The sequence below is a fragment of the Stigmatopora nigra genome, chromosome 2, assembly GCF_051989575.1.
Source record: "Stigmatopora nigra isolate UIUO_SnigA chromosome 2, RoL_Snig_1.1, whole genome shotgun sequence".
NCBI classification, from domain to species: domain Eukaryota; kingdom Metazoa; phylum Chordata; class Actinopteri; order Syngnathiformes; family Syngnathidae; genus Stigmatopora; species Stigmatopora nigra.
In genome coordinates, this window is record NC_135509.1 from 17672886 (window position 1) to 17697681 (window position 24796).

Genomic DNA, 24796 nt, shown 5'->3' on the forward strand with positions numbered 1-24796 from the left:
ATACACCTGTATCTGTTTTATGGTGTAACAATATATTAGGCTAAACAGTTCAACTGTTAATGGTGAGTTCATGCACAGACTTTGTGTGAACATGAATTGCTGACAAAGCAGTGGTTAAATTTGAAACATTCCAAAAAATGTGTGAAGACAGCTGATGTGTATATGTCCTCAAACATTTGTCACAATACCAGTACATCTTGGAGATCATGTTTCGATCAACAAATTTTACAACGATCTCGTTTACAGGTAAATTAAGATTTAATTTCCGGTAATCCTGTATTGTTGATTCTATTATTTGATATCACATTGTTTAGAATAATCATGTATCAAATCAATTTTGCTAACTCTTCCGATTATACTATCAATATTTTTACAATGTAATTTTCAGTGTAAGGAATATTCGTAAAGAAAGGTTTAACTTTACAGACTTTATCATTTAAACAAATGGCATTACCGTACTTTTTGTAATTGTTGCATGTGTAACAGATATGTCTCTGGTATTCACACATATCATGCTATTAACACTTAAATCTGCACCTAAAGCTGCAAGTCCATTTTTGGCCTCACCACACAACACTGTTCGTCACAGTTGTGCAGTAATGCCGTTATTAAATGTCACAAGCAACTTGGATAATTTTGGTTTCATATCACTAATTAGTAGGTTAATTCCTATGCGTATGTTTTGGATTTTTCAGGGATAAAAACCGTATTATTAAAATGATTTAAAATAAATGAAAATAAATAAATCAACTGATGAATAAATTAAAGAAATAATAATTATATTACATTAAATTACAATCAATTCATGTTCCATAAAGCTTACACAAACACATTTATTTATATATAAATGGGCGGCCGTGGGTTTCCTCCGGTTTCCTCCCACATTCCAAAAACATGCAGGATTGGCTGATTGGGCACTCTAAGTTGCCCCTAGTTATTGGTGTGAGTGTACCTAGTTATCTGCAATTGGCTGGCCACCAATACAGGGTGTCCCCCGCCTCTGACCCGCAGACAGCTGGAATCAGGTACAGCACCCCCCGTAACCCTAATAAGTAATAAGGATATATATATATATATATATATATATATATATATATATATATATATATATATATATATATATATATATATATATATTATATATATTATATATATATATATATATATATATATATATATATATATATATATATATATATATATATATATATATATATATATATATATATATATATATATATATATATATATATATATATATATATATATATATATATATATATATATATATATATATATATATATATATATATATATATATATATATATATATATATATATATATATATATATATATATATATATATATATATATATATATATATATATATATATATATATATATATATATATATATATATATATATATATATATATATATATATATATATATATATATATATATATATATATATATATATATATATATATATATATATATATATATATATATATATATATATATATATATATATATATATATATATATATATATATATATATATATATATATATATATATATATATATATATATATATATATACAACAGAATCTGACATGTTCTTAAGAATCTTGTGTGGGCCATATTCCATAATTTAATATTCTTCTTCGGGCCTTAACTTGGACAATAAAGTTCTAAGGGGCTTCAATAGTCCACAGACAACAAAACTAAGCCTTCCAAGTAACATTTATCCTAATTAATATTTCAATAATTATCATAGTCTGAGAGTCCATCCGGAAAGATGAAGAGTATCAGTAATACAACTGAATATAAATGTGTCACTATAAACCATGTAAACCTGTTGGCCCAGGTGGTCACAATGAACAATGACAAGTATTCATGACACAGTTTAGTGTTTAATACATGTATAAAACCGGCATCCAAAGACTTCATACAATGACTTGTGTATTAACAATCATCATAGACAGAAAAAAAAGTCTTTGTGCAATTTATTCTATGTAAAAAAATATATATAGCACACCAAATGCTCATAGACCACTAAACAAAAAGACTGTAGTGTTGAATTTTACAAGTTACATAATTGCAGTAAAACAACATGGCAGTGATTCCACAACAAGAAACACATTCATTTTTAAAGCTCAATGATGCCAAAGGGCTGACTCCAGGCAGCAGAAAGGATACAGTCGGGACTAACTAGGCTTTTCGTTCAGAACTTCGGAAATTAATCTGTGTCAAAATGGTCGAGGGCTCAGCGCCTCTAAACCTATAATCTTAGAATCACTGCTGCTGTGACGTCACTGTTGCTTTGATTGTACTATTTTCATGCCGTCACACATGTTGGTGAGAAAAGAACTCTTTCTTACACACAGCAGTGTTTTTTGTTATTTGATATATATATATATATATATATATATATATATATATATATATATATATATATATATATATATATATATATATATATATATATATATATATATATATATATATATATATATATATATATATATATATATATATATATATATATATATATATATATATATATATATATATATATATATATATATATATATATATATATATATATATATATATATATATATATATATATATATATATATATATATATATATATATATATATATATATATATATATATATATATTTATGGATACACATGAAATTTTCCCTTGATACTGAAATGCATGAATGCCTAGCAATGAGAAACTTTCAGTTGCTCATTTATGATATCATTGGTTTTGATAAGAACATTTTACTAGAGTGCCCATAAACTAATATTTGACTAAATGAAACTTGCTCTTAATACCACTGCATGTTTATTAGGATTTCAATAAAAAACAAGTACATGCTTTTTGACCCAATTACAGGTAGACTGTGTATTCATTGTTTGCATATTTCAGTCTATGTGACTCCATCAAATTGAGGGCAAAAACTTCTCGATATTTAATATGAAAAGCACTTTTAAATGAAATCTTTCCTTTTAAAGAGTCATTAAAGATTGGCCAAATAAAGTCAGAGTTGCCTGGGAGTAAACCCGCATCATAAGCAGAACGTGTCCAGCAAATTAAGCACACTGTCGGACACGTTTGACCATCCACCCTAAAATAAAGCTCAAAATGTCTTACTATGATCATAAAGCAGTGGTCCTTTCTGATTGGTTGGTTTACCAGATGGTCACACAAAGCACAAGCCTGAATTCAACTTGGAAGTATTCATATTTTGGAAAATTACAAAGGCTCCTTTTTTTACTCTTTGTCAAAAACTCAGTATTATTGTTTTATGTTGTTAATTTTCTTGGAAATTCAACTTGCAGCCCAAACAGAGATGGGTTGGTTTAATAAACTGTCTATTGGCTTAGTGATTAATATCTATGAATACAAATAAAATTCTCCAAAACTGTTTTGGGACACTATTCCCTATTTGAAACGAGCTTAATTTTTATATCTTCATCGCATAATGTTAAGCCATTTATAATTTTCTTCCGGCTTCAGTTGACTACAACAAGATTCACACATTGCAACATGCAGTGTTGTGTGAAATGTGGCATAAGAGCAGCTGAGGATGGACTATTTTAATGTTAAGAAGCTTGATGTACTTTTAAGGTCACTAAGTTAATGGTGTTGAGCTGTGAGGAATTTGGGGTTGTTATCATAGTTAAAGAATTTAACACATCCACATCAGACCTTTAAATCTGTTTCCATGTGTCTCAAGTGACCATTTGTTGTCTGATCTTATTTCTCTGCCCTATTTGAACAGGCACAAAATGAAGCATCATTTTCTACAGTTTATTTTTGGTATATGTAACATAAATATGTTTTTTTTAATATTGCCTGGCTAGGATATTCTTAATAAGGTGGTAAAAAATAAATTGCATGACTCAGTGAAATAAAGCCTCTCAGTGACAAACAGGTCTTCGGCATTAATTTAATAGAAGGAACACAAGGACATCAGATTAAATCAAATGATACATGATAAGATGACATTTTCAGTGGATTGTAGTGTTAATCATTCCTTTAACAGAGTTGAACAGCTGTTCACTCTGGTAACACTATTCCTTACTTGCTAAGATTGTTCATTAATTCAGGAATTTGCTTGAGTCTACATGCTGCATATGAACTATGACTATTACATTAATAGAGTTGCAGGATTCAAGACCTTGATTGACCTCAAAACAACGTTACAACAGTCTTGATTTTGACACATAAAGGTCTTGGTCTTGTCTCAGTCTCTCATTGGTCAGACTGAGGGATTTACATCAAGAGTAGTCAAGACTCAAACTGACTTTACAAGTGGGATTATGGGAAGCAATGGGTTAAGGGTGTCAGACTCGGGTTGGTTCGCGGGCCGCTTTAACGCCAACTTGATTTCATGTGGGCCGGACCATTTTAGATATATTTAGATATTTTTTTGATAAATGGATTAAAAGAACTGGATTAAAAGCTCTGAATATTCAGTTTTTTATAAATCTAAAACAATGTTTATTTTAGCTTTTTTAAAATATATTTTTAGATTTTACAAAATGAACAAACGAACAAAAAATTCTGAAAAATGATCAAAATATTGCAATTATTGATTTAAAAGGGGGAAAATCAGGAAACTTAATATACATCCATACTCTTCATTTTAATTTGATTCTAAAAACAGAAAGTCGGCACTCATGATTTACTTTCCCGGGCCACACAAAATGATGCGGCGGGCCATATTTGGTCCCCAAGCCGCCACTATGACACCTGTGGGTCAAACAATTAATACCTTGAATTGTTTTCCCTACATTATCTGCATCAGTGTAATGATGGTAAGTTCAAAATGTAAACAGAGGTAAGATAACATTAACTGTCAATTATACTAACAAGTCTACCTTTGGGGCGTCCCGGTGGAACAAGTGGTTCGTGCGTCAGCCCGACTGCTCTGGGGTCTTGGATTTGAACCCAGGAACCCAGAGCAGTCAGGTCGACACGCTTACCATTCAGCAGCCGGGCTGCATTCAATGGGAACACAATTAAACAAATGATTGTATCATTACAATAGATTTATTAATCCTTAATATTTGTTTATTTTAATTTCTCTTTCATAATTTAAACCGTAGCTATTTATTTATCTATCTAGAAGACATAACAGGTCAAGAAATGTGTTTTTGTGTACAGATAGATAGAAAAAAATGGAAGTATACCATAAAATGTGGTCACTAAATAAAAACGCTACCTAATGGAGGTGGCATTGCTATCACAGTATGACTATTGTTACTAGAGGAACAACTTGGCCCCTAAGCTTCTGGTAACCATTTATAAAACCACTGTGGAGAGTGTGGTGCGCTGGAAGCACGGCAGCAGACAAAAAGGCCATGCAGAGAGTGATTAACACTGCCCAGAAGATCCTTGGCTTCTCTCTGCCCTCACTGGAAACCATTGCCAGCACTCTTTACCTCAGAAGACCCAGAAACATTGTCGGGTACCCATACCACCCTGGTTACAACCTGTTCCAGCTGCTGCCCTTTGGCAGACGCTAAAGGTCTCACAAAGTACGGACAAATAAGCTTAAGGACGGTTTTTCCCCATCCATCAGGACTTCGAACTTGTGGTAACACAACACACAATCCCTTCTGTGTAATAACTTCGGGGTGAGGTAAAATGAAAAAACATTGGGCGGTGATCTGCCACCTACTGGCTGACTGAAGGTAAGTGAAAGACAGTGAGAGGTAAGTTATCCGCTCGGGGTGATGCGATGTATACAAAACGGCAGAATGCCAAATTACTAGTCCGAAATTATTACATGATTTGGTCTTTTGCCGAGAAAACACACCTTATGGAGAAGCACTACCAATTTCTTCATACACAGTTTCTGGGTATGGTGACGATTAGGCTTTTGTTGTTGATGATGACGACAAAGCCTATTATTATTATTTTCTGAGTATAGTGGCGGAGCAGGGGTGCACAGGAAAGGGAGGGGTGACGGGTCAAATTGAAATGTTACTTGGAAATGCGCAAGCAATGTTTGTAATGTGTAATGTTGGGAACCCAGTTTGCAGACATACTATCTCCTGTGATAATGAATGAAATGACACCCTTTTCTTCAGATACGTAATCCATAATCCTACCACCAACAACTACAGAACACAGTGGGAGGGAAACCCTACTCTGAAGAGGTGACCCTCGCCTCAGAAGCAACACCATGACTTGTTTCTGGGACAGCTGCTCCTTTAAACCAACTGGATTGTTTACAATGTGTGATTACAGCATTTTTTAAATATTTCAATTCAACACTTTTTAATGCCGAATAAAGCACTGCATGCTTGGAATTTCTTTTTTACATTCAGTTTGCAGGACCGGAACCAGCCAATGTATTTTGGGCTGATGTTGACCGAAACATTTTTTATGGTTGTAATTTTGAGACCATGGATTTGTTCACACACAGACATAATTTGAGAGTCAATAATTTTGCATCCCCTAGCTCAGGGGTAGGAAACCTAAGGCTCGGGAGCCACATATGGCTCTTTTAATGGGTGTATAGGGCTCTCCGCAAACCTGTGTGATAAAATATGGGAACCGCTGGTGAGAGACCTAAGTCCCGAACGCACCAATGGGAGCGTCGCGCCGGCACTGTGGCGCCGAAACTATCTCTAACGCCTTTTTAAAATCATATTTTTCTTCATTAGACTCTTCTGCATGCATCCTCTCATTGATACTCATTGATTAGCAACAGTGAAGAAATGTTCTCAAAAGAATTCAGACATTTTCTTACTTTCAAAGTGGTGAAATGAATAATAAATGCTCACATTTTCATGTATTTTTACTTTTAAATTCTGAGTTTAACTCTCAAGGAATAATGTTTGAAAATGGGTTGTTTATGGCTCTCTTCGTCAAAAAGTTTCCCGACCCCTGCCCGAGCTGTATGTGTCATCCTCAAAAGCTTGCAGTCCTAACTATCAAAATGAAACTTGCCGACATTGTGTCTTCTCTGCGCATCCATTTGACATGCCGCAACATAAGTCTCAATTCGTTATGTTTTATTTCTTTTTATTTATTTATTTTTTTAAATCTCCACTCTTCCCTTTTTTATATCCACTATTTTCCCAAACTTCACCACAGGACCGTTATAATGTGCAATTTTACTTTACTACGTGCAACTTTAATTCCTACCAGAAGAGGTCGCAAAAGAAACACTTAAATGAATGCGTCCACTTTTAAAGCAACGACAAAACACACCACCCTAGTATTTTCTTTATGTTGGACTAAGACTAATTCATATTTTTTACAGCAACAACATAAAAAATGTTTTTTAATCGGACTTTTATATCACTATGGAAGTAATTTCTTGAAGGGAGATGAGATTGACAAAAAGTGGACAGACTTATAAAGCAAATGTGTATTTTAATATAGTAACTCATCAAAACAAGGAAAGAATGAGAAAATATCCTCAATAGTGGGTGCGTTTAAATAAAATATCATCTTTCCTGTGCTATTGGTATATTTTGAAACCACGAAATAAAAGCCATTGTTCTGGACTTTAGTGTTATATATTTTATATGAAGCCCAAATGTCTCTAGTTTTCCACGAAAATCAAATAATCAAACTTGCTGTTACACTTTTGGAAGTGATTATAGATTAGATGGATTGATATGTGACTATATAGGTAGCAAAAAAATACGTTTATGGATATGTAGTTTTTCCACAAAGCGGAAGCTGTTTTATTTTGACATTATTCATACGTACTTCCTGTTAAACTCTGCAACTTGATGCAGCTCGCTGTCTGTGATGGAAAGGAGCGTCTTTTCCCCCTAAGGATTATTTAACACAAAAACTGTGTTTTGGGGGGAGAATCCTTAATAGAAACATGGCAATTGGGTCATTGGTTTTAAAAATATCTCAACGAAAGAAAAAGTTTTAAGCAAAAATAAAGCCCCTGCCCATAACTAAATCATTTGTCTCGAAAACAGCATAACAGAGAAGTTGGACGTCATTTTTCCCCACTTCTTAATTGTATTTCTTCCATTTATCCAAACTAAGGTAAGTCCAAAGACGGCTTTCTGATTTATTTAACCGAAGCTCAAGTGTAAGGTGCGCTGGATAAAAGAAGATGAATGTAAGAAGATGATTATTTAACGAAAATCGCAGTTTAAATGCAAGGCACGCTTGTTAATTGCGTATATGCACATGGTTTATCCTAAAATGATGTGTCCAAATGTGGGTTTTGTTGACATAGAACTGTATCGGGTGTGGAATTTATGACGAAAAACGTTCTTCTACTGCCATACTTGCACGGAGCATCTTCTTCTTGCTTTGTCGGTGTGAAGCAGGTGACTTTTGGGGGTGCAATTCCTCAACTGAGTAGTCACGTGACTTCTAATGTACTCAAATAGCACGTTTGTAAATAATGTGATATGTATTGTCATAGGATATGATTAAAAGATGTAACATGCATGATGAGGTTGGGTCACTGGCTGCCATTGACAACAATAGACGTCAAAATCCATTTGAACTGGGAGGGTTATCCGGGTTTATTCAACTCCAGGTGTGCAGCAGGTAAAATGTGAATTTCACCTTATTACTACCAGTGTGACATCACAAGAGCAGGATCATGATGGTTATGATACATTTTGTATCTTAGCAACAGACAGCATCTTCTCGCTGTTCCATGAACAAATTCACTCTCATGGACATGAAGTGCTGTTACTGATAGTGTAGCGATATATTCTTTAATACATCATGTATGCTGGAATATTTCACATTTTTGATTATTCCAATAAAGCTCATTCCATTTCTAAAATGTTAGCTTTTATACTGAATATTAAAATAATATTTCTTATCCAAAAAAGTAACATTTTAGAAATGGAATGAGCTTTATTGGAATGATTGAAAATGTGATATATGCATCAAAACATATGAGGGAAATATTAAATAAAATTCATGAATTGACACCTTCGATAGCTCAGTTGGTAGAGCGGAGGACTGTAGGTTAGAGTTGGATATCCTTAGGCCGCTGGTTCAATTCCGGCTCGAAGGACTGCTTTTTGTGTTTTGACTGCTGCATAGCCTGAACAGCCAAAATTGAACTGTAGTTTTTGAAAAAAAAAACAATAACTTGTTAATTGTCACCTTCGATAGGTCAGTTGGTAGAGCGGAGGACTGTAGGTTAGAGTTGGATATCCTTAGGTCGCTGGTTCAATTCCGGCTCGAAGGACTACTTTTTGTGTTTCGACTGTTGTATAATCTTAATGGCCAAAATTGGACTGTAGTATTTTGAAAAAAAAAAAACACTCTTATTGTCACCTTCGATAGCTCAGTTGGTAAAGCGGAGGACTGAAGGTTAGAGTTGGATATCCTTAGGTTGCTGGTTTAATTCCAGCTCGAAGGACTACTTTTTGTGTTTCGACTGTTGTATAATCTTAATGGCCAAAATTAGACTGTAGTATTTTAAAAAAAAGACTCTAATTTTCACCTTCGATAGCTCAGTTGGTAGAGCGGAGGACTGTAGGTTAGAGTTGGATATCCTTAGGTCACTGGTTCAATTCCGGCTCGAAGGACTACTTTTTGTGTTTCGACTGTTGTATAATCTTAATGGCCAAAATTGGACTGTAGTATTTTGAAAAAAAACAACAACAATTTGTTAATTGTCACCTTCGATAGCTCAGTTGGTAGAGCGGGGGACTGAAGGTTAGAATTGGATATCCTTAGGTCGCTGGTTCAATTCCGGCTCGAAGGACTATTTTTTTGTGTTTCGACTGTTGTATAATCTTAATGGCCAAAATTGGACTGTAGTATTTAAAAGAAAAAAATACACTAATTGTCACCTTCGATAGCTCAGTTGGTAGAGCGGAGGACTGTAGGTTAGAGTTGGATATCCTTAGGTCGCTGGTTCAAATCCGGCTCGAAGGACTACTTTTCGTGTTTCGACTGTTGTATAATCTTAATGGCCAAAATTGGACTGTAGTATTTTGAAAAAAAAAAAAAAATCTAATTGTCACCTTCGATAAATCAGTTGGTAGAGCGGAGGACTGTAGGTTAGAATTGGATATCCTTAGGCCGCTGGTTCAATTCCGGCTCGAAGGAGTGCTTTTTGTGTTTCGACTGCTGCATAGTCTGAGCAGCCAAAATTGAACTGTAGTATTTTGAAAAAAAAAAAAAATACACTAATTGTCACCTTCGATAGCTCAGTTGGTAGAGTGGAGGACTGTAGGAGCAAGTTGGATATCCTTAGGCCGCTGGTTCAATTCCGGCTCGAAGGACTGCTTTTTGTGTTTTGACTGCTGCATAGCCTGAACAGCCAAAATTGAACTGTAGTTTTTGAAAAAAAAAACAACAACTTGTTAATTGTCACCTTCGATAGGTCAGTTGGTAGAGCGGAGGACTGTAGGTTAGAATTGGATATCCTTATGTCGCTGGTTCAATTCCGGCTCGAGGGACTACTTCTTGTGTTTCGACTGTTGTATAATCTTAATGGCCAAAATTGGACTGTAGTATTTTGAAAAAAAAAAAAACACTCTTATTGTCACCTTCGATAGCTCAGTTGGTAAAGCGGAGGACTGAAGGTTAGAGTTGGATATCCTTAGGTTGCTGGTTTAATTCCAGCTCGAAGGACTACTTTTTGTGTTTCGACTGTTGTATAATCTTAATGGCCAAAATTAGACTGTAGTATTTTAAAAAAAAGACACTAATTTTCACCTTCGATAGCTCAGTTGGTAGAGCGGAGGACTGTAGGTTAGAGTTGGATATCCTTAGGTCGCTGGTTCAATTCCGGCTCGAAGGACTACTTTTTGTGTTTCGAGTGTTGTATAATCTTAATGGCCAAAATTGGACTGTAGTATTTTGAAAAAAAAAAATACTCTAATTGTCACCTTCGATAGCTCAGTTGGTAGAGCGGAGGACTGTAGATTAGAGTTGGATATCCTTAGGTCGCTGGTTCAATTCCAGCTCGAAGGACTACTTTTTGTGTTTCGACTGTTGTATAATCTTAATGGCCAAAATTAGACTGTAGTATTTTAAAAAAAAGACACTAATTTTCACCTTCGATAGCTCAGTTGGTAGAGTGGAGGACTGTAGGTTAGAGTTGGATATCCTTAGGTCGCTGGTTCAATTCCGGCTCGAAGGACTACTTTTTGTGTTTCGACTGTTGTATAATCTTAATGGCCAAAATTGGACTGTAGTATTTTGAAAAAAAACAACAAGAATTTGTTAATTGTCACCTTCGATAGCTCAGTTGGTAGAGCGGAGGACTGTAGGTTAGAATTGGATATCCTTAGGTCGCTGGTTCAAATCCGGCTCGAAGGACTACCTTTTGTGTTTCGACTGTTGTATAATCTTAATGGCCAAAATTGGACTGTAGTATTTAAAAGAAAAAAACACTAATTGTCACCTTCGATAGCTCAGTTGGTAGAGCGGAGGACTGTAGGTTAGAGTTGGATATCCTTAGGTCGCTGGTTCAAGTCCGGCTCGAAGGACTACTTTTTGTGTTTCGACTGTTGTATAATCTTAATGGCCAAAATTGGACTGTAGTATTTTGAAAAAAAAAAAATACTCTAATTGTCACCTTCGATAGCTCAGTTGGTAGAGCGGAGGACTGTAGGTTAGAATTGGATATCCTTAGGCCGCTGGTTCAATTCCGACTCGAAGGACTGCTTTTTGTGTTTCGACTGCTGCATAGTCTGAACAGCCAAAATTGAACTGTAGTATTTTGAAAAAAAAAAAAAACACACTAATTGTCTCCTTCGATAGCTCAGTTGGTAGAGCGGAGGACTGTGGGAGCAACCTGGATATTCTTAGGCCGCTGGTTCAACTCGCGATCGAAGGACTGCCTTTTGTGTTTCGACTGCTGCATAGTCTGAACAGCCAAAATTTAACTGTAGTAATTTTGGAAAAATAATAATAATAATAACAATTGACAATTGATAATAATAATAACAATTGACGCAAGAGTGAACACTCCTATGCTGTATGAGTTGGTAGAGTGGAGGACTGTAGGAATAAGTTGGATATCTTTTGGCCGCTGATTCAATTCCGGCTTGAAGGACAGCATTTAAAATTTCGACTGCCGTATAATCATGACTCCAAAAATTGAACTGTAGTGATTTGAAGAAAAATAATAATAGTAATAATAATTGACACCTTTGGTAGCTCAGTCGGTAGAGCATAAGACTGTAGGTTGATGTTGGATATCCTTAGGTGCTGGTTTAATTCCGGTTCCAAGGACTGCATTTTGTGTTTGACTGCCGTATATTCCAATAAAGCTCATTCCATTTCTAAAATGTTAGGTTTTATACTGAATATTAAAATAATATTCCTCATCCAAAAACCCAATTATTCATGAATGAAAATAAATGAAATTGTCAGGGATTTCAAAATATTTAGAGCACAGTATGTCTCCTCAAAAAAATGAAAATGTTCAGATTTTAGTGAAACAACATGCAGTTATTTATATGTCTAATTACTTATATTGTCAATCAGTTTCTGGTGGTAAATCAAATTACAAACACTCATAAATTTCAGTACTGTGATTACCCTTACACACTTGCCTGAAGTCAGATAGGATAGGTCCCAACATTAGGCCTGTCACAATAACATATTTTATATTCTCATATTGCCAATATGGGATATTTTCAATAAAAATGTAACCACCAAGTAGTGAGAATGTAACATAATAAAGCAAGTACCCATTAAAGTGCAATACATATTTACTGTTAAAAAAACAAACTGAAAATCTATATTAAAATGATAAGACATGGATAAATTTGTAGTATGTATAATATGAAATGGGTGTGAGAAACTCAAAATTATTTTTGTCCTCTTCCAATTAGAGCTCATCAAAAGGCATTCATTTGATCCAAAATGACATCATGACAACAACATGTCATCTTGGCTTGCAAAGTGTGTACATTATCATATTTGGAGCTAATTTATTCATTGCCGCTCAGATTTTTGATACTTGATGTCATTTTAAAGCTATTTTATGGTAAATTCTAAAAAAATGCAAGTGTAACTGCAAACGTGCATTTGTTGAACGTGACTTGCTTTTATTTTTTAAATGCCCTTAAACGGGGGTCTAAAACCGGTCCTCAAAGGGCCACACATTAGTATTGTTACATTGACGCTAGTAGTGAATAATGATGTATATAGTTATACTTGTTACATATCATATTACAAGAGGAAATTATAAGTGCCAAGAGTGAACACTCCTATGTTGTATGAATTCCATATAAAAACAATGTCAGTCCTTTATGCAGGTTTGTGCTGCAAAAACCTTCATTTGGGCTGTCATATTATTTGAGATATTATTCATTTATTCAGCTGGGATAGGCTCCAACACCCCCCCCCCCTCCCCTCCCGACCCTAGTGAGGATAAAGCGGTTAGGAAAATGAGATGAGATGGTGTTATGTCATAAGGTTGGAGTTCTAAACAATATTGTCTTAGTTTCTAGGGTATAACAGTGACCTTGATGAGGTTCACACTTAATGGCCACATCTGCTTTGTGCTTTTTCCCAGAAGGCATTTTTGCATTGATAATGTGATTTGGATGGACAGGTGACATCGCATCTGTGTTTGCATAATTAATTGTATCACGAATTAAAGGTAGTTGTTGGAAAACATGCCATACGTGATTCATTTCAGTGACTTTTTAAAACCTCATTGATTATTAATTGTGATTCCAGCGGTAGCATTTTTAATGTGCCTGGAGTTTTTGTTAAGTGTGTAAGGGTAAACACAGTACTGAAATTTATGAGCGTTTGTTATTTGGTTTCCCTCCAGAAACTGATTGACATTACAAGCAGAGCGGAGAACTGTAGGTTAAAGTTGGATATCCTTAGGCCGCTGGTTCAAGTCCGGCTCGAAGGACTGCTTATTGTGTTTCGACTGTTGTATAATCTTAATGGCCAAAATTGGACTGTAGTATTAAAAAAAAAAAAAACAAACACTGATTGTCACCTTCGATAGCTCAGTTGGTAGAGCGGAGGACTGTAGGTTAGAGTTGGATATCCTTAGGTCGCTGGTTCAATTCCGGCTCGAAGGACTACTTTTTGTGTTTCGACTGTTGTATAATCTTAATGGCCAGAATTAGACTGTAGTATTTAAAAAAAACACACTAATTTTTACCTTCGATAGCTCAGTTGGTAGAGCGGAGGACTGTAGGTTAGAGTTGGATATCCTTAGGTCGCTGGTTCAATTCTGGCTCGAAGGACTGCTTTTTATGTTTCGACTGCTGTATAATCTTAGTGGCCAAAATTAGACTGTAGTATTTAAAAAAAAAACACTAATAGTCACCTTCGATAGCTCAGTTGGTAGAGAGGAGAATTGAAGGTTAGAGTTGGATATCCTTAGGTCGCTGGTTCCATTCCGGCTCGAAGGACTACTTTTTGTGTTTCGACTGTTGTATAATCTTAATGGGCAAAATTAGACTGTAGTATTTAAAAAAAAACACTGATTTTCACGTTCGATAGCTCAGTTGGTAGAGCGGAGGACTGTAGGCTGGAGCTGGATATCCTTAGGCCGCTGGTTCAATTCCGGCTCGAAGGACTGCTTTTTGTGTTTCGACTGTTGTATAATCTTAATGGCCAAAATTTGACTGTAGTATTTAAAAAAAAAACACTGATTGTGACCTTCGATAGCTCAGTTGGTAGAGCGGAGGACTGTAGGTTAGAGTTGGAAAACCTTAGGTCGCTGGTTCAATTCCGGCTCGAAGGACTACTTTTTGTGTTTCGACTGTTGTATAATCTTAATGGCCAAAATTAGACTGTAGTATTTAAAAAAAACATTAACTTTCACCTTCGATAGCTCAGTTGGTAGAGCGGAGGACTGTAGGTTAGAGTTGGATATCCTTAGGTCGCTGGTTCAATTCCGGCTCGAAGGACTACTTTTTGTGTTTCGACTGTTGTATAATCTTAATGGCCAAAATTGGACTGTAGTATTTAAAAAAAAAAAAAACAATGATTATCACCTTAGATAGCTCAGTTGGTAGAGCGGAGGACTGTAGGTTCAAGTCGGATTTCCTTAGGCCGCTGGTTCAATTCCGGCTCGAAGGACTACTTTTTGTGTTTCGACTGCTATATAATCTTAATGGCCAAAATTGGACTGTAGTATTTTGAAAAAAAAAGAAAAAGAAAACACTAATGGTCACCTTCGATAGCTCAGTTGGTAGAGCGGAGGACTGTAGGGTTGAGTTGGATATCCTTAGGTCGCTGGTTCAATTCCGGCTCGAAGGACTACTTTTTGTGTTTCGACTGCTGTATAATCTTAATGGCCAAAATTGGACTGTAATATTTAAAAAAGAAAAAACACTGATTGTCACCTTCGATAGCTCAGTTGGTAGAGCGGAGGACTGTAGGTTGCAGTTGGATATCCTTAGGTCGCTGGTTCAATTCCGGCTCGAAGGACTACTTCTTGAGTTTCGACTGATGTATAATCTTAATGGCCAAACTTGGACTGTAGTATTTAAAAAAAAAACACTGTTGAGACCTTCGATAGCTCAGTCGGTAGAGCGGAGGACTGTAGGTTAGAGTTGGATATCCTTAGGTTGCTGGTTCAATTCCGGCTCGAAGGACTACTTTTTGTGTTTCGACTGTTGTATAATCTTAATGGCCAAAATTGGACTGTAGTATTTAATAAAAAAAAAAATCATTGATTATCACCTTCGATAGCTCAGTTGGTAGAGCGGAGAATTGTAGGTTAGAGTTGGATATCCTTAGGTCGCTGGTTCCATTCCGGCTCGAAGGACTACTTTTTGTGTTTTGACTGTTGTATAATCTTAATGGCCAAAATTAGACTGTAGTATTTTAAAAAAAACACTGATTTTCACCTTCGATAGCTCAGTTGGTAGAGCGGAGGACTGTAGGTTAGAGTTGGAAATCCTTAGGCCGCTGGTTCAATTCCGGCTCGAAGGATTGCTTTTTGTGTTTCGACTGTTGTATAATCTTAATGGCCCAAATTAGACTGTAGTATTTAAAAAAAAAACACTGGTTGTCACCTTCGATAGCTCAGTTGGTAGAGCAGAGGACTGTAGGTTGGAGTTGGATATCCTTAGGCCGCTGGTTCAATTCCGGCTGGAAGGACTGCTTTTTGGGTTTCGACTGCTGTATAATCTTATTGGCCAAAATTGGACTGTAGTATTATGAAAAAAAGAAAAAAAGAAAACACTAATTGTCACCTTCGATAGCTCAGTTGGTAGAGCGGAGGACTGTAGGTTAGAGTTGGATATCCTTAGGTCGCTGGTTCAATTCCGGCTCGAAGGACTACTTTTTGTGTTTCGACTGTTGTATAATCTTAATGGCCAAAATTGGACTGTAGTATTTAAAAAAAAAAAAAAAACAATGATTATCACCTTCGATAGCTCAGTTGGTAGAGCGGAGGACTGTAGGTTCAAGTCGGATTTCCTTAGGCCGCTGGTTCAATTCCGGCTCGAAGGACTACTTTTTGTGTTTCGACTGCTATATAATCTTAATGGCCAAAATTGGACTGTAGTATTTTGAAAAAAAAAGAAAAAGAAAACATTAATGGTCACCTTCGATAGCTCAGTTGGTAGAGCGGAGGACTGTAGGGTTGAGTTGGATATCCTTAGGTCGCTGGTTCAATTCCGGCTCAAAGGACTACTTTTTTGTGTTTCGACTGCTGTATAATCTTAATGGCCAAAATTAGACTGTAATATTTAAAAAAAAAAATACACTGATTGTCACCTTCGATAGCTCAGTTGGTAGAGCGGAGGACTGTAGGTTGCAGTTGGATATCCTTAGGTCGCTGGTTCAATTTCGGCTTGAAGGACTACTTTTTGTTTTTCGACTGTTGTATAATCTTAATGGCCAAAATTGGACTGTAGTATTTAAAAAAAAAAAAAAACCTTGATTATCACCTTCGATAGCGCAGTTGGTAGAGCGGAGGACTGTAGATTTGAGTTGGATATCCTTAGGTCGCTGGTTCAATTCCGGCTCGAAGGACTGCTTTTTGTGTTTCGACTGTTGTATAATCTTAATGGCCAAAATTTGACTGTAGTATTAAAAAAAAATGGACTGGTTGTCACCTTCGATAGCTCAGTTGGTAGAGCGGAGGACTGTAGGTTGGAGTTGGATATCCTGAGGCCGCTGGTTCGATTCCGGCTCGAAGGACTGCTTTTTGTGTTTCGACTGCTGTATAAGCTTATTGGCCAAAATTGGATTGTAGTATTTAAAAAAAAAAAAAACGAATGTTACCTTCGATAGCTCAGTTGGTAGAGCGGAGGACTGTAGGTTAGAGTTGGAAAACCTTAGGTCGCTGGTTCAATTCAGGCTCGAAGGACTACTTTTTGTTTTTCGACTGTTGCATAATCTTAATGGCCAAAATTGGACTGTAGTATTTAAAAAAAAAAAAAAATGATTATCACCTCCGATAGCTCAGTTGGTAGAGCGGAGGACTGTAGGTTTGAGTTGGATATCCTTAGGCCGCTGGTTCAATTCCGACTCGAAGGACTGCTTTTTGTGTTTCGACTGCTGTATAATCTTATTGGCCAAAATTGGACTGTAGTATTTTGAAAAAAAAAGAAAAAGAAAACACTAATTGTCACCTTCGATAGCTCAGTTGGTAGAGCGGAGGACTGTAGGTTAGATTTGGATATCCTTAGGTCGCTGGTTCAATTCCGGCTCGAAGGACTACTTTTTGTGTTTCGACTGTTGTATAATCTTAATGGCCAAAATTGGACTGTAGTATTTAAAAAAAAAAAAAAAAAACAATGATTATCACCTTCGATAGCTCAGTTGGTAGAGCGGAGGACTGTAGGGTTGAGTTGGATATCCTTAGGTCGCTGGTTCAATTCCGGCTCGAAGGACTACTTTTTGTGTTTCGACTGCTGTAAAATCTTAATGGCCAAAATTGGACTGTAATATTTAAAAAAAAAAAAACACTGATTGTCACCTTCGATAGCTCAGTTGGTAGAGTGGAGGACTGTAGGTTGCAGCTGGATGTCCTTTGGTCGCTGGTTCAATTCCGGCTCGAAGGACTACTTTTTGTGTTTCGACTGATGTATAATCTTAATGGCCAAAATTCGACTGTAGTATTTAAAAAAAAAACACTGAATGAGACCTTCGATAGCTCAGTTGGTAGAGCGGAGGACTGTAGGTTAGAGTTGGAAAACCTTAGGTCGCTGGTTCAATTCCGGCTCGAAGCACTACTTTTTGTTTTTCGACTGTAGTATAATCTTAATGGCCAAAATTGGACTGTAGTATTTAAAAAAAAAAAAAAAAACAATGATTATCACCTTCGATAGCTCAGTTGGTAGAGCGGAGGACTGTAGGTTTGAGTTGGATATCCTTAGGTCGCTGGTTCAATTCCGGCTCGAAGGACTGCTTTTTGTGTTTCGACTGCTGTATAATCTTATTGGCCAAAATTGGACTGTAGTATTTTGAAAAAAAAAGAAAAAGAAAACACTAATGGTCACCTTAGATAGCTCAGTTGGTAGAGCGGAGGACTGTAGGTTTGAGTTGGATATCCTTAGGTTGCTGGTTCAATTCCGGCTCGAAGGACTACTTTTTGTGTTTCGACTGCTGTATAATCTTAATGGCCAAAATTGGACTGTAGTATTTAAAAAAAAAAAAAAACACTAATTGTCACCTTCGATAGCTCAGTTGGTAGAGCGGAGGACTGTAGGTTAGAGTTGGATATCCTTAGGTCGCTGGTTCAATTCCGGCTCGAAGGACTACTTTTTGTGTTTCGACTGCTGTATAATCTTAATGGACAAAATTAGACTGTAGTATTTAAAAAAAAACACTAATTGTCACCTTCGATAGCTCAGTTGGTAGAGCGGAGGACTGTAGGTTAAAGTTGGATATCCTTAGGCCGCTGGTTCAAATCCGGCTCGAAGGACTCCTTTTTGTGTTTTGACTGCTGTATAATCTTAGTGGCCAAAATTGGACTGTAGTTTTTTGAAAAAAAAAGAAAAAGAAAACACCAAATGTCACCTTCAATAGCTCAGTTGGTAGAGCGGAGGACTAGGTGAAACTTGGATAAACTTAGGCGGCTGGTTCAATTCTGGCTCGAAGGACTGTTTTGTGTGTTTCGAAAAAAGAAGATATTTCAATAATGCATTATCAAATACTCAAAGGATTCCCGGCTATTCATACAAAGGGTGAGTCTACAATGTGATAGAGGGGCCAACCCACTACCAAAACCTGATTATCATTGAAAATCTAGGAGCAGGTTGTCCATGCTTAGGAACCATCAAATGGCTAAACTGATTTTTAAAAAAAGTATATTTTAAAAAGGGGATAAATCCAATATGCCTCTATACATAATCCAAAAACTAATTTTTAGTCATAAGAAATGTCTTGAAGTTAGCAAAATGGCGTTCTATTGAAACTAACAGGTACAGCAACTGATTTTTAAATGATTTTTTAATTGTGTTTTCTAATCCACAGAGTGACTATTTGTCTCTTCGGACAATGGCTTACACTTTGGGCTCAGTCATTGATGGCCAGACACGTGTTGTAGGACCACAGCACTGTATCACGCGGGTGGAGCTCTCTGTTACTGCTGCCAATCTTCTGGACCGAGATGTTGCTTCAAAGTCTGACCCATTCTGTGTTCTCTTCCATGAAGTGGATGGAAACTGGGTGGAGGTAAGAATCAGGGAGAAAACAGCCGTGTCTGAGAGATGTGTGTCTTAAAAATGGTATATTAAATGACAGGATTATGAAGCTCTGTCATTCCCCCAAAAGAGAATACACAACTTGCATTTTTGTAAATATTTAAACAAATAAAATTTCTAAAATTTTGAGAGCATATCCAGTAAGAGTCACTGTAGTAAATGTACTTTCCCCTCAAAGTACCTGTACAGAAGTGTAATTACGAATGCTTTGACATAGACAAATTTCAGCTTACGAAAAATTTGGGTACGAAAATTACTGTTCCAAGACACAAAAAGCTGTCCAATTTACAAAATATCAAGTGAAGTAAAAGTCCAGATGTAAAGTGGTACCTCTACACACGAGCTTCATTCGTTTCGTGACTCGAACGAACGTTTCCCATTGAAATGAACTAAAAACAAATTAATTTGTTCCAACCCTCGGAAAAACACCAAAAACAGGATGTTGGAATGGAAAAAATGTTTTATTTCTTCTAATTCGCCATCTATTAACAAAGTAACACATAAATAGTGGTTTAATAGTGATAAAATGTGTTTAATAGAACTAAAATTAGACTGATTTCGCCGAGGGTATAGAGAGAGACGTAGAGACAGGCGGAGGAATGCATTCTAATTTAGTTTTGTAAATTTTGTTCTCCGGGTTGACTCCACCCGGACGTTCAGCGGCAATTTTTAATAGAACGCATCAAGAGTTGTTTGTTTTTGCCTTCCCTTCAAAATATTTCGTAAATGACGCGCACAAATGTCCTCACAATACGATAACACGCGACCACTTGCCAGCTTGTCAGGGTGCAGCTTTTAAACAAAATCAGAAAACTCTTGCCACTTCGCTAGCTTGTCTTTGATATCCTTTGTAGCCAGGCGGCCCCCTTCTTCCACCTACTCCTCGCTACTGAGTTCCCGCAACACCTCCAAATGTTCACTTTCCTGGAGCTTGATTTAAGGGTTAGGGTGATTAGATCATTCACATCTGCCTCGTTAACCTCCAGCCCCAAGAAATTTCCAAGTGAGACGATATCATCCATGACAACGAACAAGCACTGTGACACGTACTCCACTCTCACATTTTTCAATTATTTCACGTTTAATGTTGATTGTCAACGTTCGCCTTTTCTTTGCACAACTCTTCATTCCACCTGTTCGCTTTGGATCCATTGTTGTTGACTTTGTATTATGCAATGACTAGCGGGAAAAAAACACGGGAAAATGCAAGCTCCGGCCAGTGCTCGTAGATATCTGTTATACACGAAAGAACTACAATGATAAACAGCCTCATGTCTTGGCCACCTGACTTTCTCGCATCTCAAAAATTTTCTCGTATCTAGAGATAATTATTTGCTTGAAATATTCCTCTTATTTCGAGCTGCTCGTATGTAGAAGTATGTCCTCTCTGGACTTAGCAGGCTCACATGCCCCTTACCTAGCAACATCAACGCAGGATAGCCTAATTGACACCTATTTTCAGTCACGAGTGCCTTCCAACAACCCTTGCGCCTACAAATGCGTCACGTCACCACACACAGCGACGCTACAATGTAACTGATATTTTTTTCTTTTTAAATTGTTGTGCTGGAGTTAGTATCCTATTTTCTCTCGGCCCCTCACAGGCTTACCATTCACTGTGTCGCTATGAATGCTCAAGGTTAGTATATTGTAGAAGCCAGCCAGTATCGCAGAAAAGCCATTGCGTGGAAGAGTAAGTAGTGGATCCAAATATGACCTTCCCTGTCTCTCTGGCAGTGAGTTCCTGATTCTTGTGCCGCCGGTCGTTCATCACGGAGTTCTTTTTTTAAGTATTATCTGTGTACCTAACATAATTAGAAGTTGTGTGTTTATTATTGGGCTTTGTGTGCTACTTGTGTGGGTTGTGTTTGTGTATGTCTCATCTTCAACTTGCACAAGGGACTAAAAATGGAAATTGGCATTTGGCTATAATGTTACATAATTACATATATATGTTCATTAACATGAATATGTTTATGTTTATTAATATGTACTGTCTCATCTCATGTCATCTCATTTTCTGAACCACTTTATCCTCATTAGAGTCGCGGGGGGTGCTGGAGTCTATCCCTGCTGACTCTCCCTGGGCCAGAGGCGGGAGACACCCTGAATCGCAAGGCACAAGGAGATGGACATCCATTCACACACACTCACACAGACATACCTAGGGGCAATTTATAGTTTCCAATCAGCCTACTATGAATGTTTTTGGAATGCGGGAGGAAACCGGAGTTCCCGGAGGAAACCCACGCAGGCCCAAGAACAAAGAGCAAACTCCACACAGATGGACTTATGCTGGATTTGAACCCAGGACCCCATAGCTGTGAGGTTGTTAACCACTCATTCCACCGGGCCTCCCAATATGTGCTGTCTCTTAAACAAAACTCAAATTATAGCTGTATATTTTAAATGAATGAGACCCAAGATTTTGAGAATGCCTCACAAATCAATCATTCTTCAATTAGATTTATGACATTGTTTGGTTGTTGCTGTATCTGAGGATGTAGTACTCCCGGAAAAGAGACTTTAAGCACCAATTATGGATGTTTTTTTTTCATCTGCAATAAAATTCACAATCTATGATCAACATGCAGACATAAGCTGGCTGCTAATAATCGATTACTAACAACGTCATTGGATGGAAAACTAAGTTCAGCAGGGAATTGTACGGCTATTTGCAGGCTAATATGAGGCCTGATATAACAGCCAGATTTTCTTCGATGTAGCACTCTCTGATCAAACAGCTTCTTTAGCCATGACTTTTTATGGCTTACCTAGATTTTAAAGTGGGTTCATGAATCTCTTCTGGACATATGTTCAGTAAACAACTTTCTCTATTATTTTACATCTTAGACTCTTATGGTGCAAATGAGACAAATCTATTCAATGATAAAAATAACGCAAAATGCTTGATATCAATTTTAGATTTTCAAATAAAGGAATGTCTGCATCTGAGCTTTCTCCTTCAGAAGTCACCATAGCAAAAACAGTTCATTCAATTATTTGGGAGATTTGGCAAATTTTAACTACATAGTTAACACCCACATGAATAGTTTCTTTTTTCTCCTTACTCAACCATTTGATGCATTCAAACAATGTATGTAAATCCTGACGGCATGCACCGGCTGTTTGCTCATATGAGGACGTATTCCAGATCTCTTTATTATTGATATTTTTATCGTGTGTTTGTGGTTTTTCTACAACGGGAAAACCCATGAGGTGATGTTTTTTGTCTCACACTACACACTGGCGGTGCAGTAGTCTGTAAGAAGATTTCCAACATCCTGAAACTAAGCTGCAGCCCTCAGCTTAAGTCAATAAAATGGTTTAACGTGACAGGTTCCTTGACTGGTCTCACCATTGTCCCCAAAACGAGCAGATTCCACATTCTCAGCGTCATATTGGGAGAGGCTGTAGTGCAGAGTGAAAAATTGGCATAAATCTGCTTTTGTTTGGTATCAAGCTAAGATACACATATATACAAAAATTTGCTTTCTTTGGGCCTCGTATTTGCATTGGGAATTATCTGAATATTTCCAAAAAATTACCATAAGAAGTATAAGTGAGGAAAGAATTGATGAAAGTGTAGAAATACACAGTTGCTGCTTAATTCATGGACAGGCAGACCGCTTTAAGAAAAATAATATTATCAGCAAATATAGTACTAGAAGGTTAACCAAAAGAAATTTGTATCAAGGAATAGCAAGGCGTAAAAACACAAGCTTGTAAAAATACCTGCAAACATGCTGCCTGAATTCAAACCCACATCCTCCGACCTGTGAAACAGATGGTCTTAACACTCGTGTGCCTTGTCTCATAGTTTGATGCATGATGTACATTTACTAAATGTTTCCCAAATGGGCTTCCCTAATATTGTACAGCATTTATATTACTACAGCAAAAATAATATTATTACTACACTGTGAAGTAAGTTCTGGAAACTATTCATACAATACGGAACGTGATGTTCTTGTGTTTACCGGAAAGATACATATGTAGTACAATATTGGTTTATAGCAAGGGTGTCGGACTCGGGTTGGTTCGCGGGCTGCATTAACGTCAACTCGATTTGATGTGGGCCGGGCCATTTTAGATATAATATTTAGATATCTTTTTTTATATATGGATTAAATGAACTGGAGTAAAGACCCTGAACCTTCTGTTTTTTTTTATAGATCTAAAACAATGTTTAGTTTAGGTTTTTATTGTATATTTTTAGATTCTACAAAATGATTTTTGAACTAAAAACGAAGAAAATATGGATTCAAAAAAGAGCAATTATAAATCTTTAAGACAAGAGGAAAATCCGGATATTGAATATACACCTATACTCATCATTTTAATTTGATTCTAAAAAAGAATATCGGCACTCATGAGTTATTTTGCCGGGTCACACAAAACGATGCGGCGGGCCAGATCTGGCCCCCGGGCCGCCACTTTGACACCCGGTGTATAGTGTTTCTGTTACTATTTCTATATTTCTATATTTCCTCATTTTAAAGCATTAATTTGGCTGTATGATGTCTGCTGCTTCAGAGCATCATTTTTTTTCAACTCACCAATAAGACACACTAGGTTGGTTGTGTGTTTATCTTTATGTTCGCTTGCTTGTGTGTAGGCGAGATCTTAGTAGTAGCTAGCTTATGGTCAGCGGGGCATGTGGCTCTGATGTGAAATCGCCAGCCGTTTCTATGGCAACTGATCAAGAAGTTAAATTAGCTTGTTGGTACTGAATTGTGGTCTAAACCTCTTGGCAGTTAGGAAAGAAGCTTTATTGTCATTGTAAAAATAACAACAAAAAAGCACTCCATTTCATTTGGTTGCATCCTTCATAGGAGCAGCGGATCACATCATTTAAAAGTGGAGAAAACAAAGAAGAACAATATAAAAAAGCAGAAAACAGCAGTAAGTGGAGAATTAATATATATGCATATGAATGATGAACAAATAAGTGATCTGTGGTAATTTAGCATTCTGCCGTCATGGATACATCGCATCACCCCCCGAGCGGATCACTTACCTCTCACTGTCTTTCACTTACTTTCAGCAGGCAGTAGGAGGCAGATCACCGCCCAACGTCTTTTCATATTACCTCACCCTGAAGTTATTACACAGAAGGGATTGTGTGTTGTGTTACCGCAAGTTTATAGTCTTGATG

The 24796-nt window shown here is 36.6% G+C and overlaps 1 protein-coding gene and 44 non-coding genes across 46 annotated transcripts in view; all 45 read left to right on the plus strand.

Moving 5' to 3' along the window:
* The first annotated feature begins 7775 nt into the window (after nt 1-7775).
* Nucleotides 7776-24796, plus strand: part of cpne2 (copine II) — a 42593-nt gene continuing 25572 nt past the window's right edge. For both annotated transcript variants that reach the window (XM_077741717.1, XM_077741725.1), the window contains exons 1-2: nt 7776-8050; nt 19409-19609. In XM_077741717.1, the coding sequence (XP_077597843.1) occupies nt 19433-19609 (177 nt within the window). In that variant the 5' untranslated portion in view covers nt 7776-8050; nt 19409-19432. The remainder of the gene's footprint in view (nt 8051-19408; nt 19610-24796) is intronic.
* On the plus strand, nt 8962-9047 carry trnay-gua (transfer RNA tyrosine (anticodon GUA)). The gene is given in 2 exon segments: nt 8962-8998; nt 9012-9047. It is a non-coding gene; the product is annotated as a tRNA-Tyr (tRNA).
* trnay-gua (transfer RNA tyrosine (anticodon GUA)) lies at nt 9139-9224 on the plus strand. The gene is given in 2 exon segments: nt 9139-9175; nt 9189-9224. It is a non-coding gene; the product is annotated as a tRNA-Tyr (tRNA).
* trnaf-gaa (transfer RNA phenylalanine (anticodon GAA)) lies at nt 9313-9398 on the plus strand. Its single transcript is given in 2 exon segments — nt 9313-9349; nt 9363-9398. It is a non-coding gene; the product is annotated as a tRNA-Phe (tRNA).
* Nucleotides 9482-9567, plus strand: trnay-gua (transfer RNA tyrosine (anticodon GUA)). The gene is given in 2 exon segments: nt 9482-9518; nt 9532-9567. It is a non-coding gene; the product is annotated as a tRNA-Tyr (tRNA).
* Nucleotides 9661-9746, plus strand: trnaf-gaa (transfer RNA phenylalanine (anticodon GAA)). Its single transcript is given in 2 exon segments — nt 9661-9697; nt 9711-9746. It is a non-coding gene; the product is annotated as a tRNA-Phe (tRNA).
* trnay-gua (transfer RNA tyrosine (anticodon GUA)) lies at nt 9834-9919 on the plus strand. Its single transcript is given in 2 exon segments — nt 9834-9870; nt 9884-9919. It is a non-coding gene; the product is annotated as a tRNA-Tyr (tRNA).
* Nucleotides 10008-10093, plus strand: trnay-gua (transfer RNA tyrosine (anticodon GUA)). Its single transcript is given in 2 exon segments — nt 10008-10044; nt 10058-10093. It is a non-coding gene; the product is annotated as a tRNA-Tyr (tRNA).
* trnay-gua (transfer RNA tyrosine (anticodon GUA)) lies at nt 10184-10269 on the plus strand. Its single transcript is given in 2 exon segments — nt 10184-10220; nt 10234-10269. It is a non-coding gene; the product is annotated as a tRNA-Tyr (tRNA).
* On the plus strand, nt 10361-10446 carry trnay-gua (transfer RNA tyrosine (anticodon GUA)). The gene is given in 2 exon segments: nt 10361-10397; nt 10411-10446. It is a non-coding gene; the product is annotated as a tRNA-Tyr (tRNA).
* Nucleotides 10536-10621, plus strand: trnaf-gaa (transfer RNA phenylalanine (anticodon GAA)). The gene is given in 2 exon segments: nt 10536-10572; nt 10586-10621. It is a non-coding gene; the product is annotated as a tRNA-Phe (tRNA).
* trnay-gua (transfer RNA tyrosine (anticodon GUA)) lies at nt 10705-10790 on the plus strand. The gene is given in 2 exon segments: nt 10705-10741; nt 10755-10790. It is a non-coding gene; the product is annotated as a tRNA-Tyr (tRNA).
* trnay-gua (transfer RNA tyrosine (anticodon GUA)) lies at nt 10878-10963 on the plus strand. Its single transcript is given in 2 exon segments — nt 10878-10914; nt 10928-10963. It is a non-coding gene; the product is annotated as a tRNA-Tyr (tRNA).
* On the plus strand, nt 11047-11132 carry trnay-gua (transfer RNA tyrosine (anticodon GUA)). The gene is given in 2 exon segments: nt 11047-11083; nt 11097-11132. It is a non-coding gene; the product is annotated as a tRNA-Tyr (tRNA).
* Nucleotides 11226-11311, plus strand: trnay-gua (transfer RNA tyrosine (anticodon GUA)). The gene is given in 2 exon segments: nt 11226-11262; nt 11276-11311. It is a non-coding gene; the product is annotated as a tRNA-Tyr (tRNA).
* Nucleotides 11396-11481, plus strand: trnay-gua (transfer RNA tyrosine (anticodon GUA)). The gene is given in 2 exon segments: nt 11396-11432; nt 11446-11481. It is a non-coding gene; the product is annotated as a tRNA-Tyr (tRNA).
* trnay-gua (transfer RNA tyrosine (anticodon GUA)) lies at nt 11570-11655 on the plus strand. The gene is given in 2 exon segments: nt 11570-11606; nt 11620-11655. It is a non-coding gene; the product is annotated as a tRNA-Tyr (tRNA).
* Nucleotides 13961-14046, plus strand: trnay-gua (transfer RNA tyrosine (anticodon GUA)). Its single transcript is given in 2 exon segments — nt 13961-13997; nt 14011-14046. It is a non-coding gene; the product is annotated as a tRNA-Tyr (tRNA).
* trnay-gua (transfer RNA tyrosine (anticodon GUA)) lies at nt 14129-14214 on the plus strand. Its single transcript is given in 2 exon segments — nt 14129-14165; nt 14179-14214. It is a non-coding gene; the product is annotated as a tRNA-Tyr (tRNA).
* Nucleotides 14464-14549, plus strand: trnay-gua (transfer RNA tyrosine (anticodon GUA)). Its single transcript is given in 2 exon segments — nt 14464-14500; nt 14514-14549. It is a non-coding gene; the product is annotated as a tRNA-Tyr (tRNA).
* Nucleotides 14632-14717, plus strand: trnay-gua (transfer RNA tyrosine (anticodon GUA)). The gene is given in 2 exon segments: nt 14632-14668; nt 14682-14717. It is a non-coding gene; the product is annotated as a tRNA-Tyr (tRNA).
* trnay-gua (transfer RNA tyrosine (anticodon GUA)) lies at nt 14798-14883 on the plus strand. Its single transcript is given in 2 exon segments — nt 14798-14834; nt 14848-14883. It is a non-coding gene; the product is annotated as a tRNA-Tyr (tRNA).
* Nucleotides 14970-15055, plus strand: trnay-gua (transfer RNA tyrosine (anticodon GUA)). The gene is given in 2 exon segments: nt 14970-15006; nt 15020-15055. It is a non-coding gene; the product is annotated as a tRNA-Tyr (tRNA).
* Nucleotides 15150-15235, plus strand: trnay-gua (transfer RNA tyrosine (anticodon GUA)). Its single transcript is given in 2 exon segments — nt 15150-15186; nt 15200-15235. It is a non-coding gene; the product is annotated as a tRNA-Tyr (tRNA).
* trnay-gua (transfer RNA tyrosine (anticodon GUA)) lies at nt 15321-15406 on the plus strand. Its single transcript is given in 2 exon segments — nt 15321-15357; nt 15371-15406. It is a non-coding gene; the product is annotated as a tRNA-Tyr (tRNA).
* Nucleotides 15488-15573, plus strand: trnay-gua (transfer RNA tyrosine (anticodon GUA)). The gene is given in 2 exon segments: nt 15488-15524; nt 15538-15573. It is a non-coding gene; the product is annotated as a tRNA-Tyr (tRNA).
* trnay-gua (transfer RNA tyrosine (anticodon GUA)) lies at nt 15661-15746 on the plus strand. The gene is given in 2 exon segments: nt 15661-15697; nt 15711-15746. It is a non-coding gene; the product is annotated as a tRNA-Tyr (tRNA).
* On the plus strand, nt 15828-15913 carry trnay-gua (transfer RNA tyrosine (anticodon GUA)). Its single transcript is given in 2 exon segments — nt 15828-15864; nt 15878-15913. It is a non-coding gene; the product is annotated as a tRNA-Tyr (tRNA).
* trnay-gua (transfer RNA tyrosine (anticodon GUA)) lies at nt 15996-16081 on the plus strand. The gene is given in 2 exon segments: nt 15996-16032; nt 16046-16081. It is a non-coding gene; the product is annotated as a tRNA-Tyr (tRNA).
* trnay-gua (transfer RNA tyrosine (anticodon GUA)) lies at nt 16176-16261 on the plus strand. Its single transcript is given in 2 exon segments — nt 16176-16212; nt 16226-16261. It is a non-coding gene; the product is annotated as a tRNA-Tyr (tRNA).
* Nucleotides 16350-16435, plus strand: trnay-gua (transfer RNA tyrosine (anticodon GUA)). Its single transcript is given in 2 exon segments — nt 16350-16386; nt 16400-16435. It is a non-coding gene; the product is annotated as a tRNA-Tyr (tRNA).
* On the plus strand, nt 16530-16615 carry trnay-gua (transfer RNA tyrosine (anticodon GUA)). Its single transcript is given in 2 exon segments — nt 16530-16566; nt 16580-16615. It is a non-coding gene; the product is annotated as a tRNA-Tyr (tRNA).
* On the plus strand, nt 16702-16787 carry trnay-gua (transfer RNA tyrosine (anticodon GUA)). Its single transcript is given in 2 exon segments — nt 16702-16738; nt 16752-16787. It is a non-coding gene; the product is annotated as a tRNA-Tyr (tRNA).
* On the plus strand, nt 16875-16960 carry trnay-gua (transfer RNA tyrosine (anticodon GUA)). Its single transcript is given in 2 exon segments — nt 16875-16911; nt 16925-16960. It is a non-coding gene; the product is annotated as a tRNA-Tyr (tRNA).
* On the plus strand, nt 17043-17128 carry trnay-gua (transfer RNA tyrosine (anticodon GUA)). Its single transcript is given in 2 exon segments — nt 17043-17079; nt 17093-17128. It is a non-coding gene; the product is annotated as a tRNA-Tyr (tRNA).
* Nucleotides 17212-17297, plus strand: trnay-gua (transfer RNA tyrosine (anticodon GUA)). The gene is given in 2 exon segments: nt 17212-17248; nt 17262-17297. It is a non-coding gene; the product is annotated as a tRNA-Tyr (tRNA).
* trnay-gua (transfer RNA tyrosine (anticodon GUA)) lies at nt 17382-17467 on the plus strand. The gene is given in 2 exon segments: nt 17382-17418; nt 17432-17467. It is a non-coding gene; the product is annotated as a tRNA-Tyr (tRNA).
* On the plus strand, nt 17562-17647 carry trnay-gua (transfer RNA tyrosine (anticodon GUA)). Its single transcript is given in 2 exon segments — nt 17562-17598; nt 17612-17647. It is a non-coding gene; the product is annotated as a tRNA-Tyr (tRNA).
* trnay-gua (transfer RNA tyrosine (anticodon GUA)) lies at nt 17738-17823 on the plus strand. The gene is given in 2 exon segments: nt 17738-17774; nt 17788-17823. It is a non-coding gene; the product is annotated as a tRNA-Tyr (tRNA).
* Nucleotides 17909-17994, plus strand: trnay-gua (transfer RNA tyrosine (anticodon GUA)). Its single transcript is given in 2 exon segments — nt 17909-17945; nt 17959-17994. It is a non-coding gene; the product is annotated as a tRNA-Tyr (tRNA).
* trnay-gua (transfer RNA tyrosine (anticodon GUA)) lies at nt 18077-18162 on the plus strand. The gene is given in 2 exon segments: nt 18077-18113; nt 18127-18162. It is a non-coding gene; the product is annotated as a tRNA-Tyr (tRNA).
* Nucleotides 18252-18337, plus strand: trnay-gua (transfer RNA tyrosine (anticodon GUA)). Its single transcript is given in 2 exon segments — nt 18252-18288; nt 18302-18337. It is a non-coding gene; the product is annotated as a tRNA-Tyr (tRNA).
* On the plus strand, nt 18432-18517 carry trnay-gua (transfer RNA tyrosine (anticodon GUA)). The gene is given in 2 exon segments: nt 18432-18468; nt 18482-18517. It is a non-coding gene; the product is annotated as a tRNA-Tyr (tRNA).
* trnay-gua (transfer RNA tyrosine (anticodon GUA)) lies at nt 18605-18690 on the plus strand. Its single transcript is given in 2 exon segments — nt 18605-18641; nt 18655-18690. It is a non-coding gene; the product is annotated as a tRNA-Tyr (tRNA).
* trnay-gua (transfer RNA tyrosine (anticodon GUA)) lies at nt 18772-18857 on the plus strand. The gene is given in 2 exon segments: nt 18772-18808; nt 18822-18857. It is a non-coding gene; the product is annotated as a tRNA-Tyr (tRNA).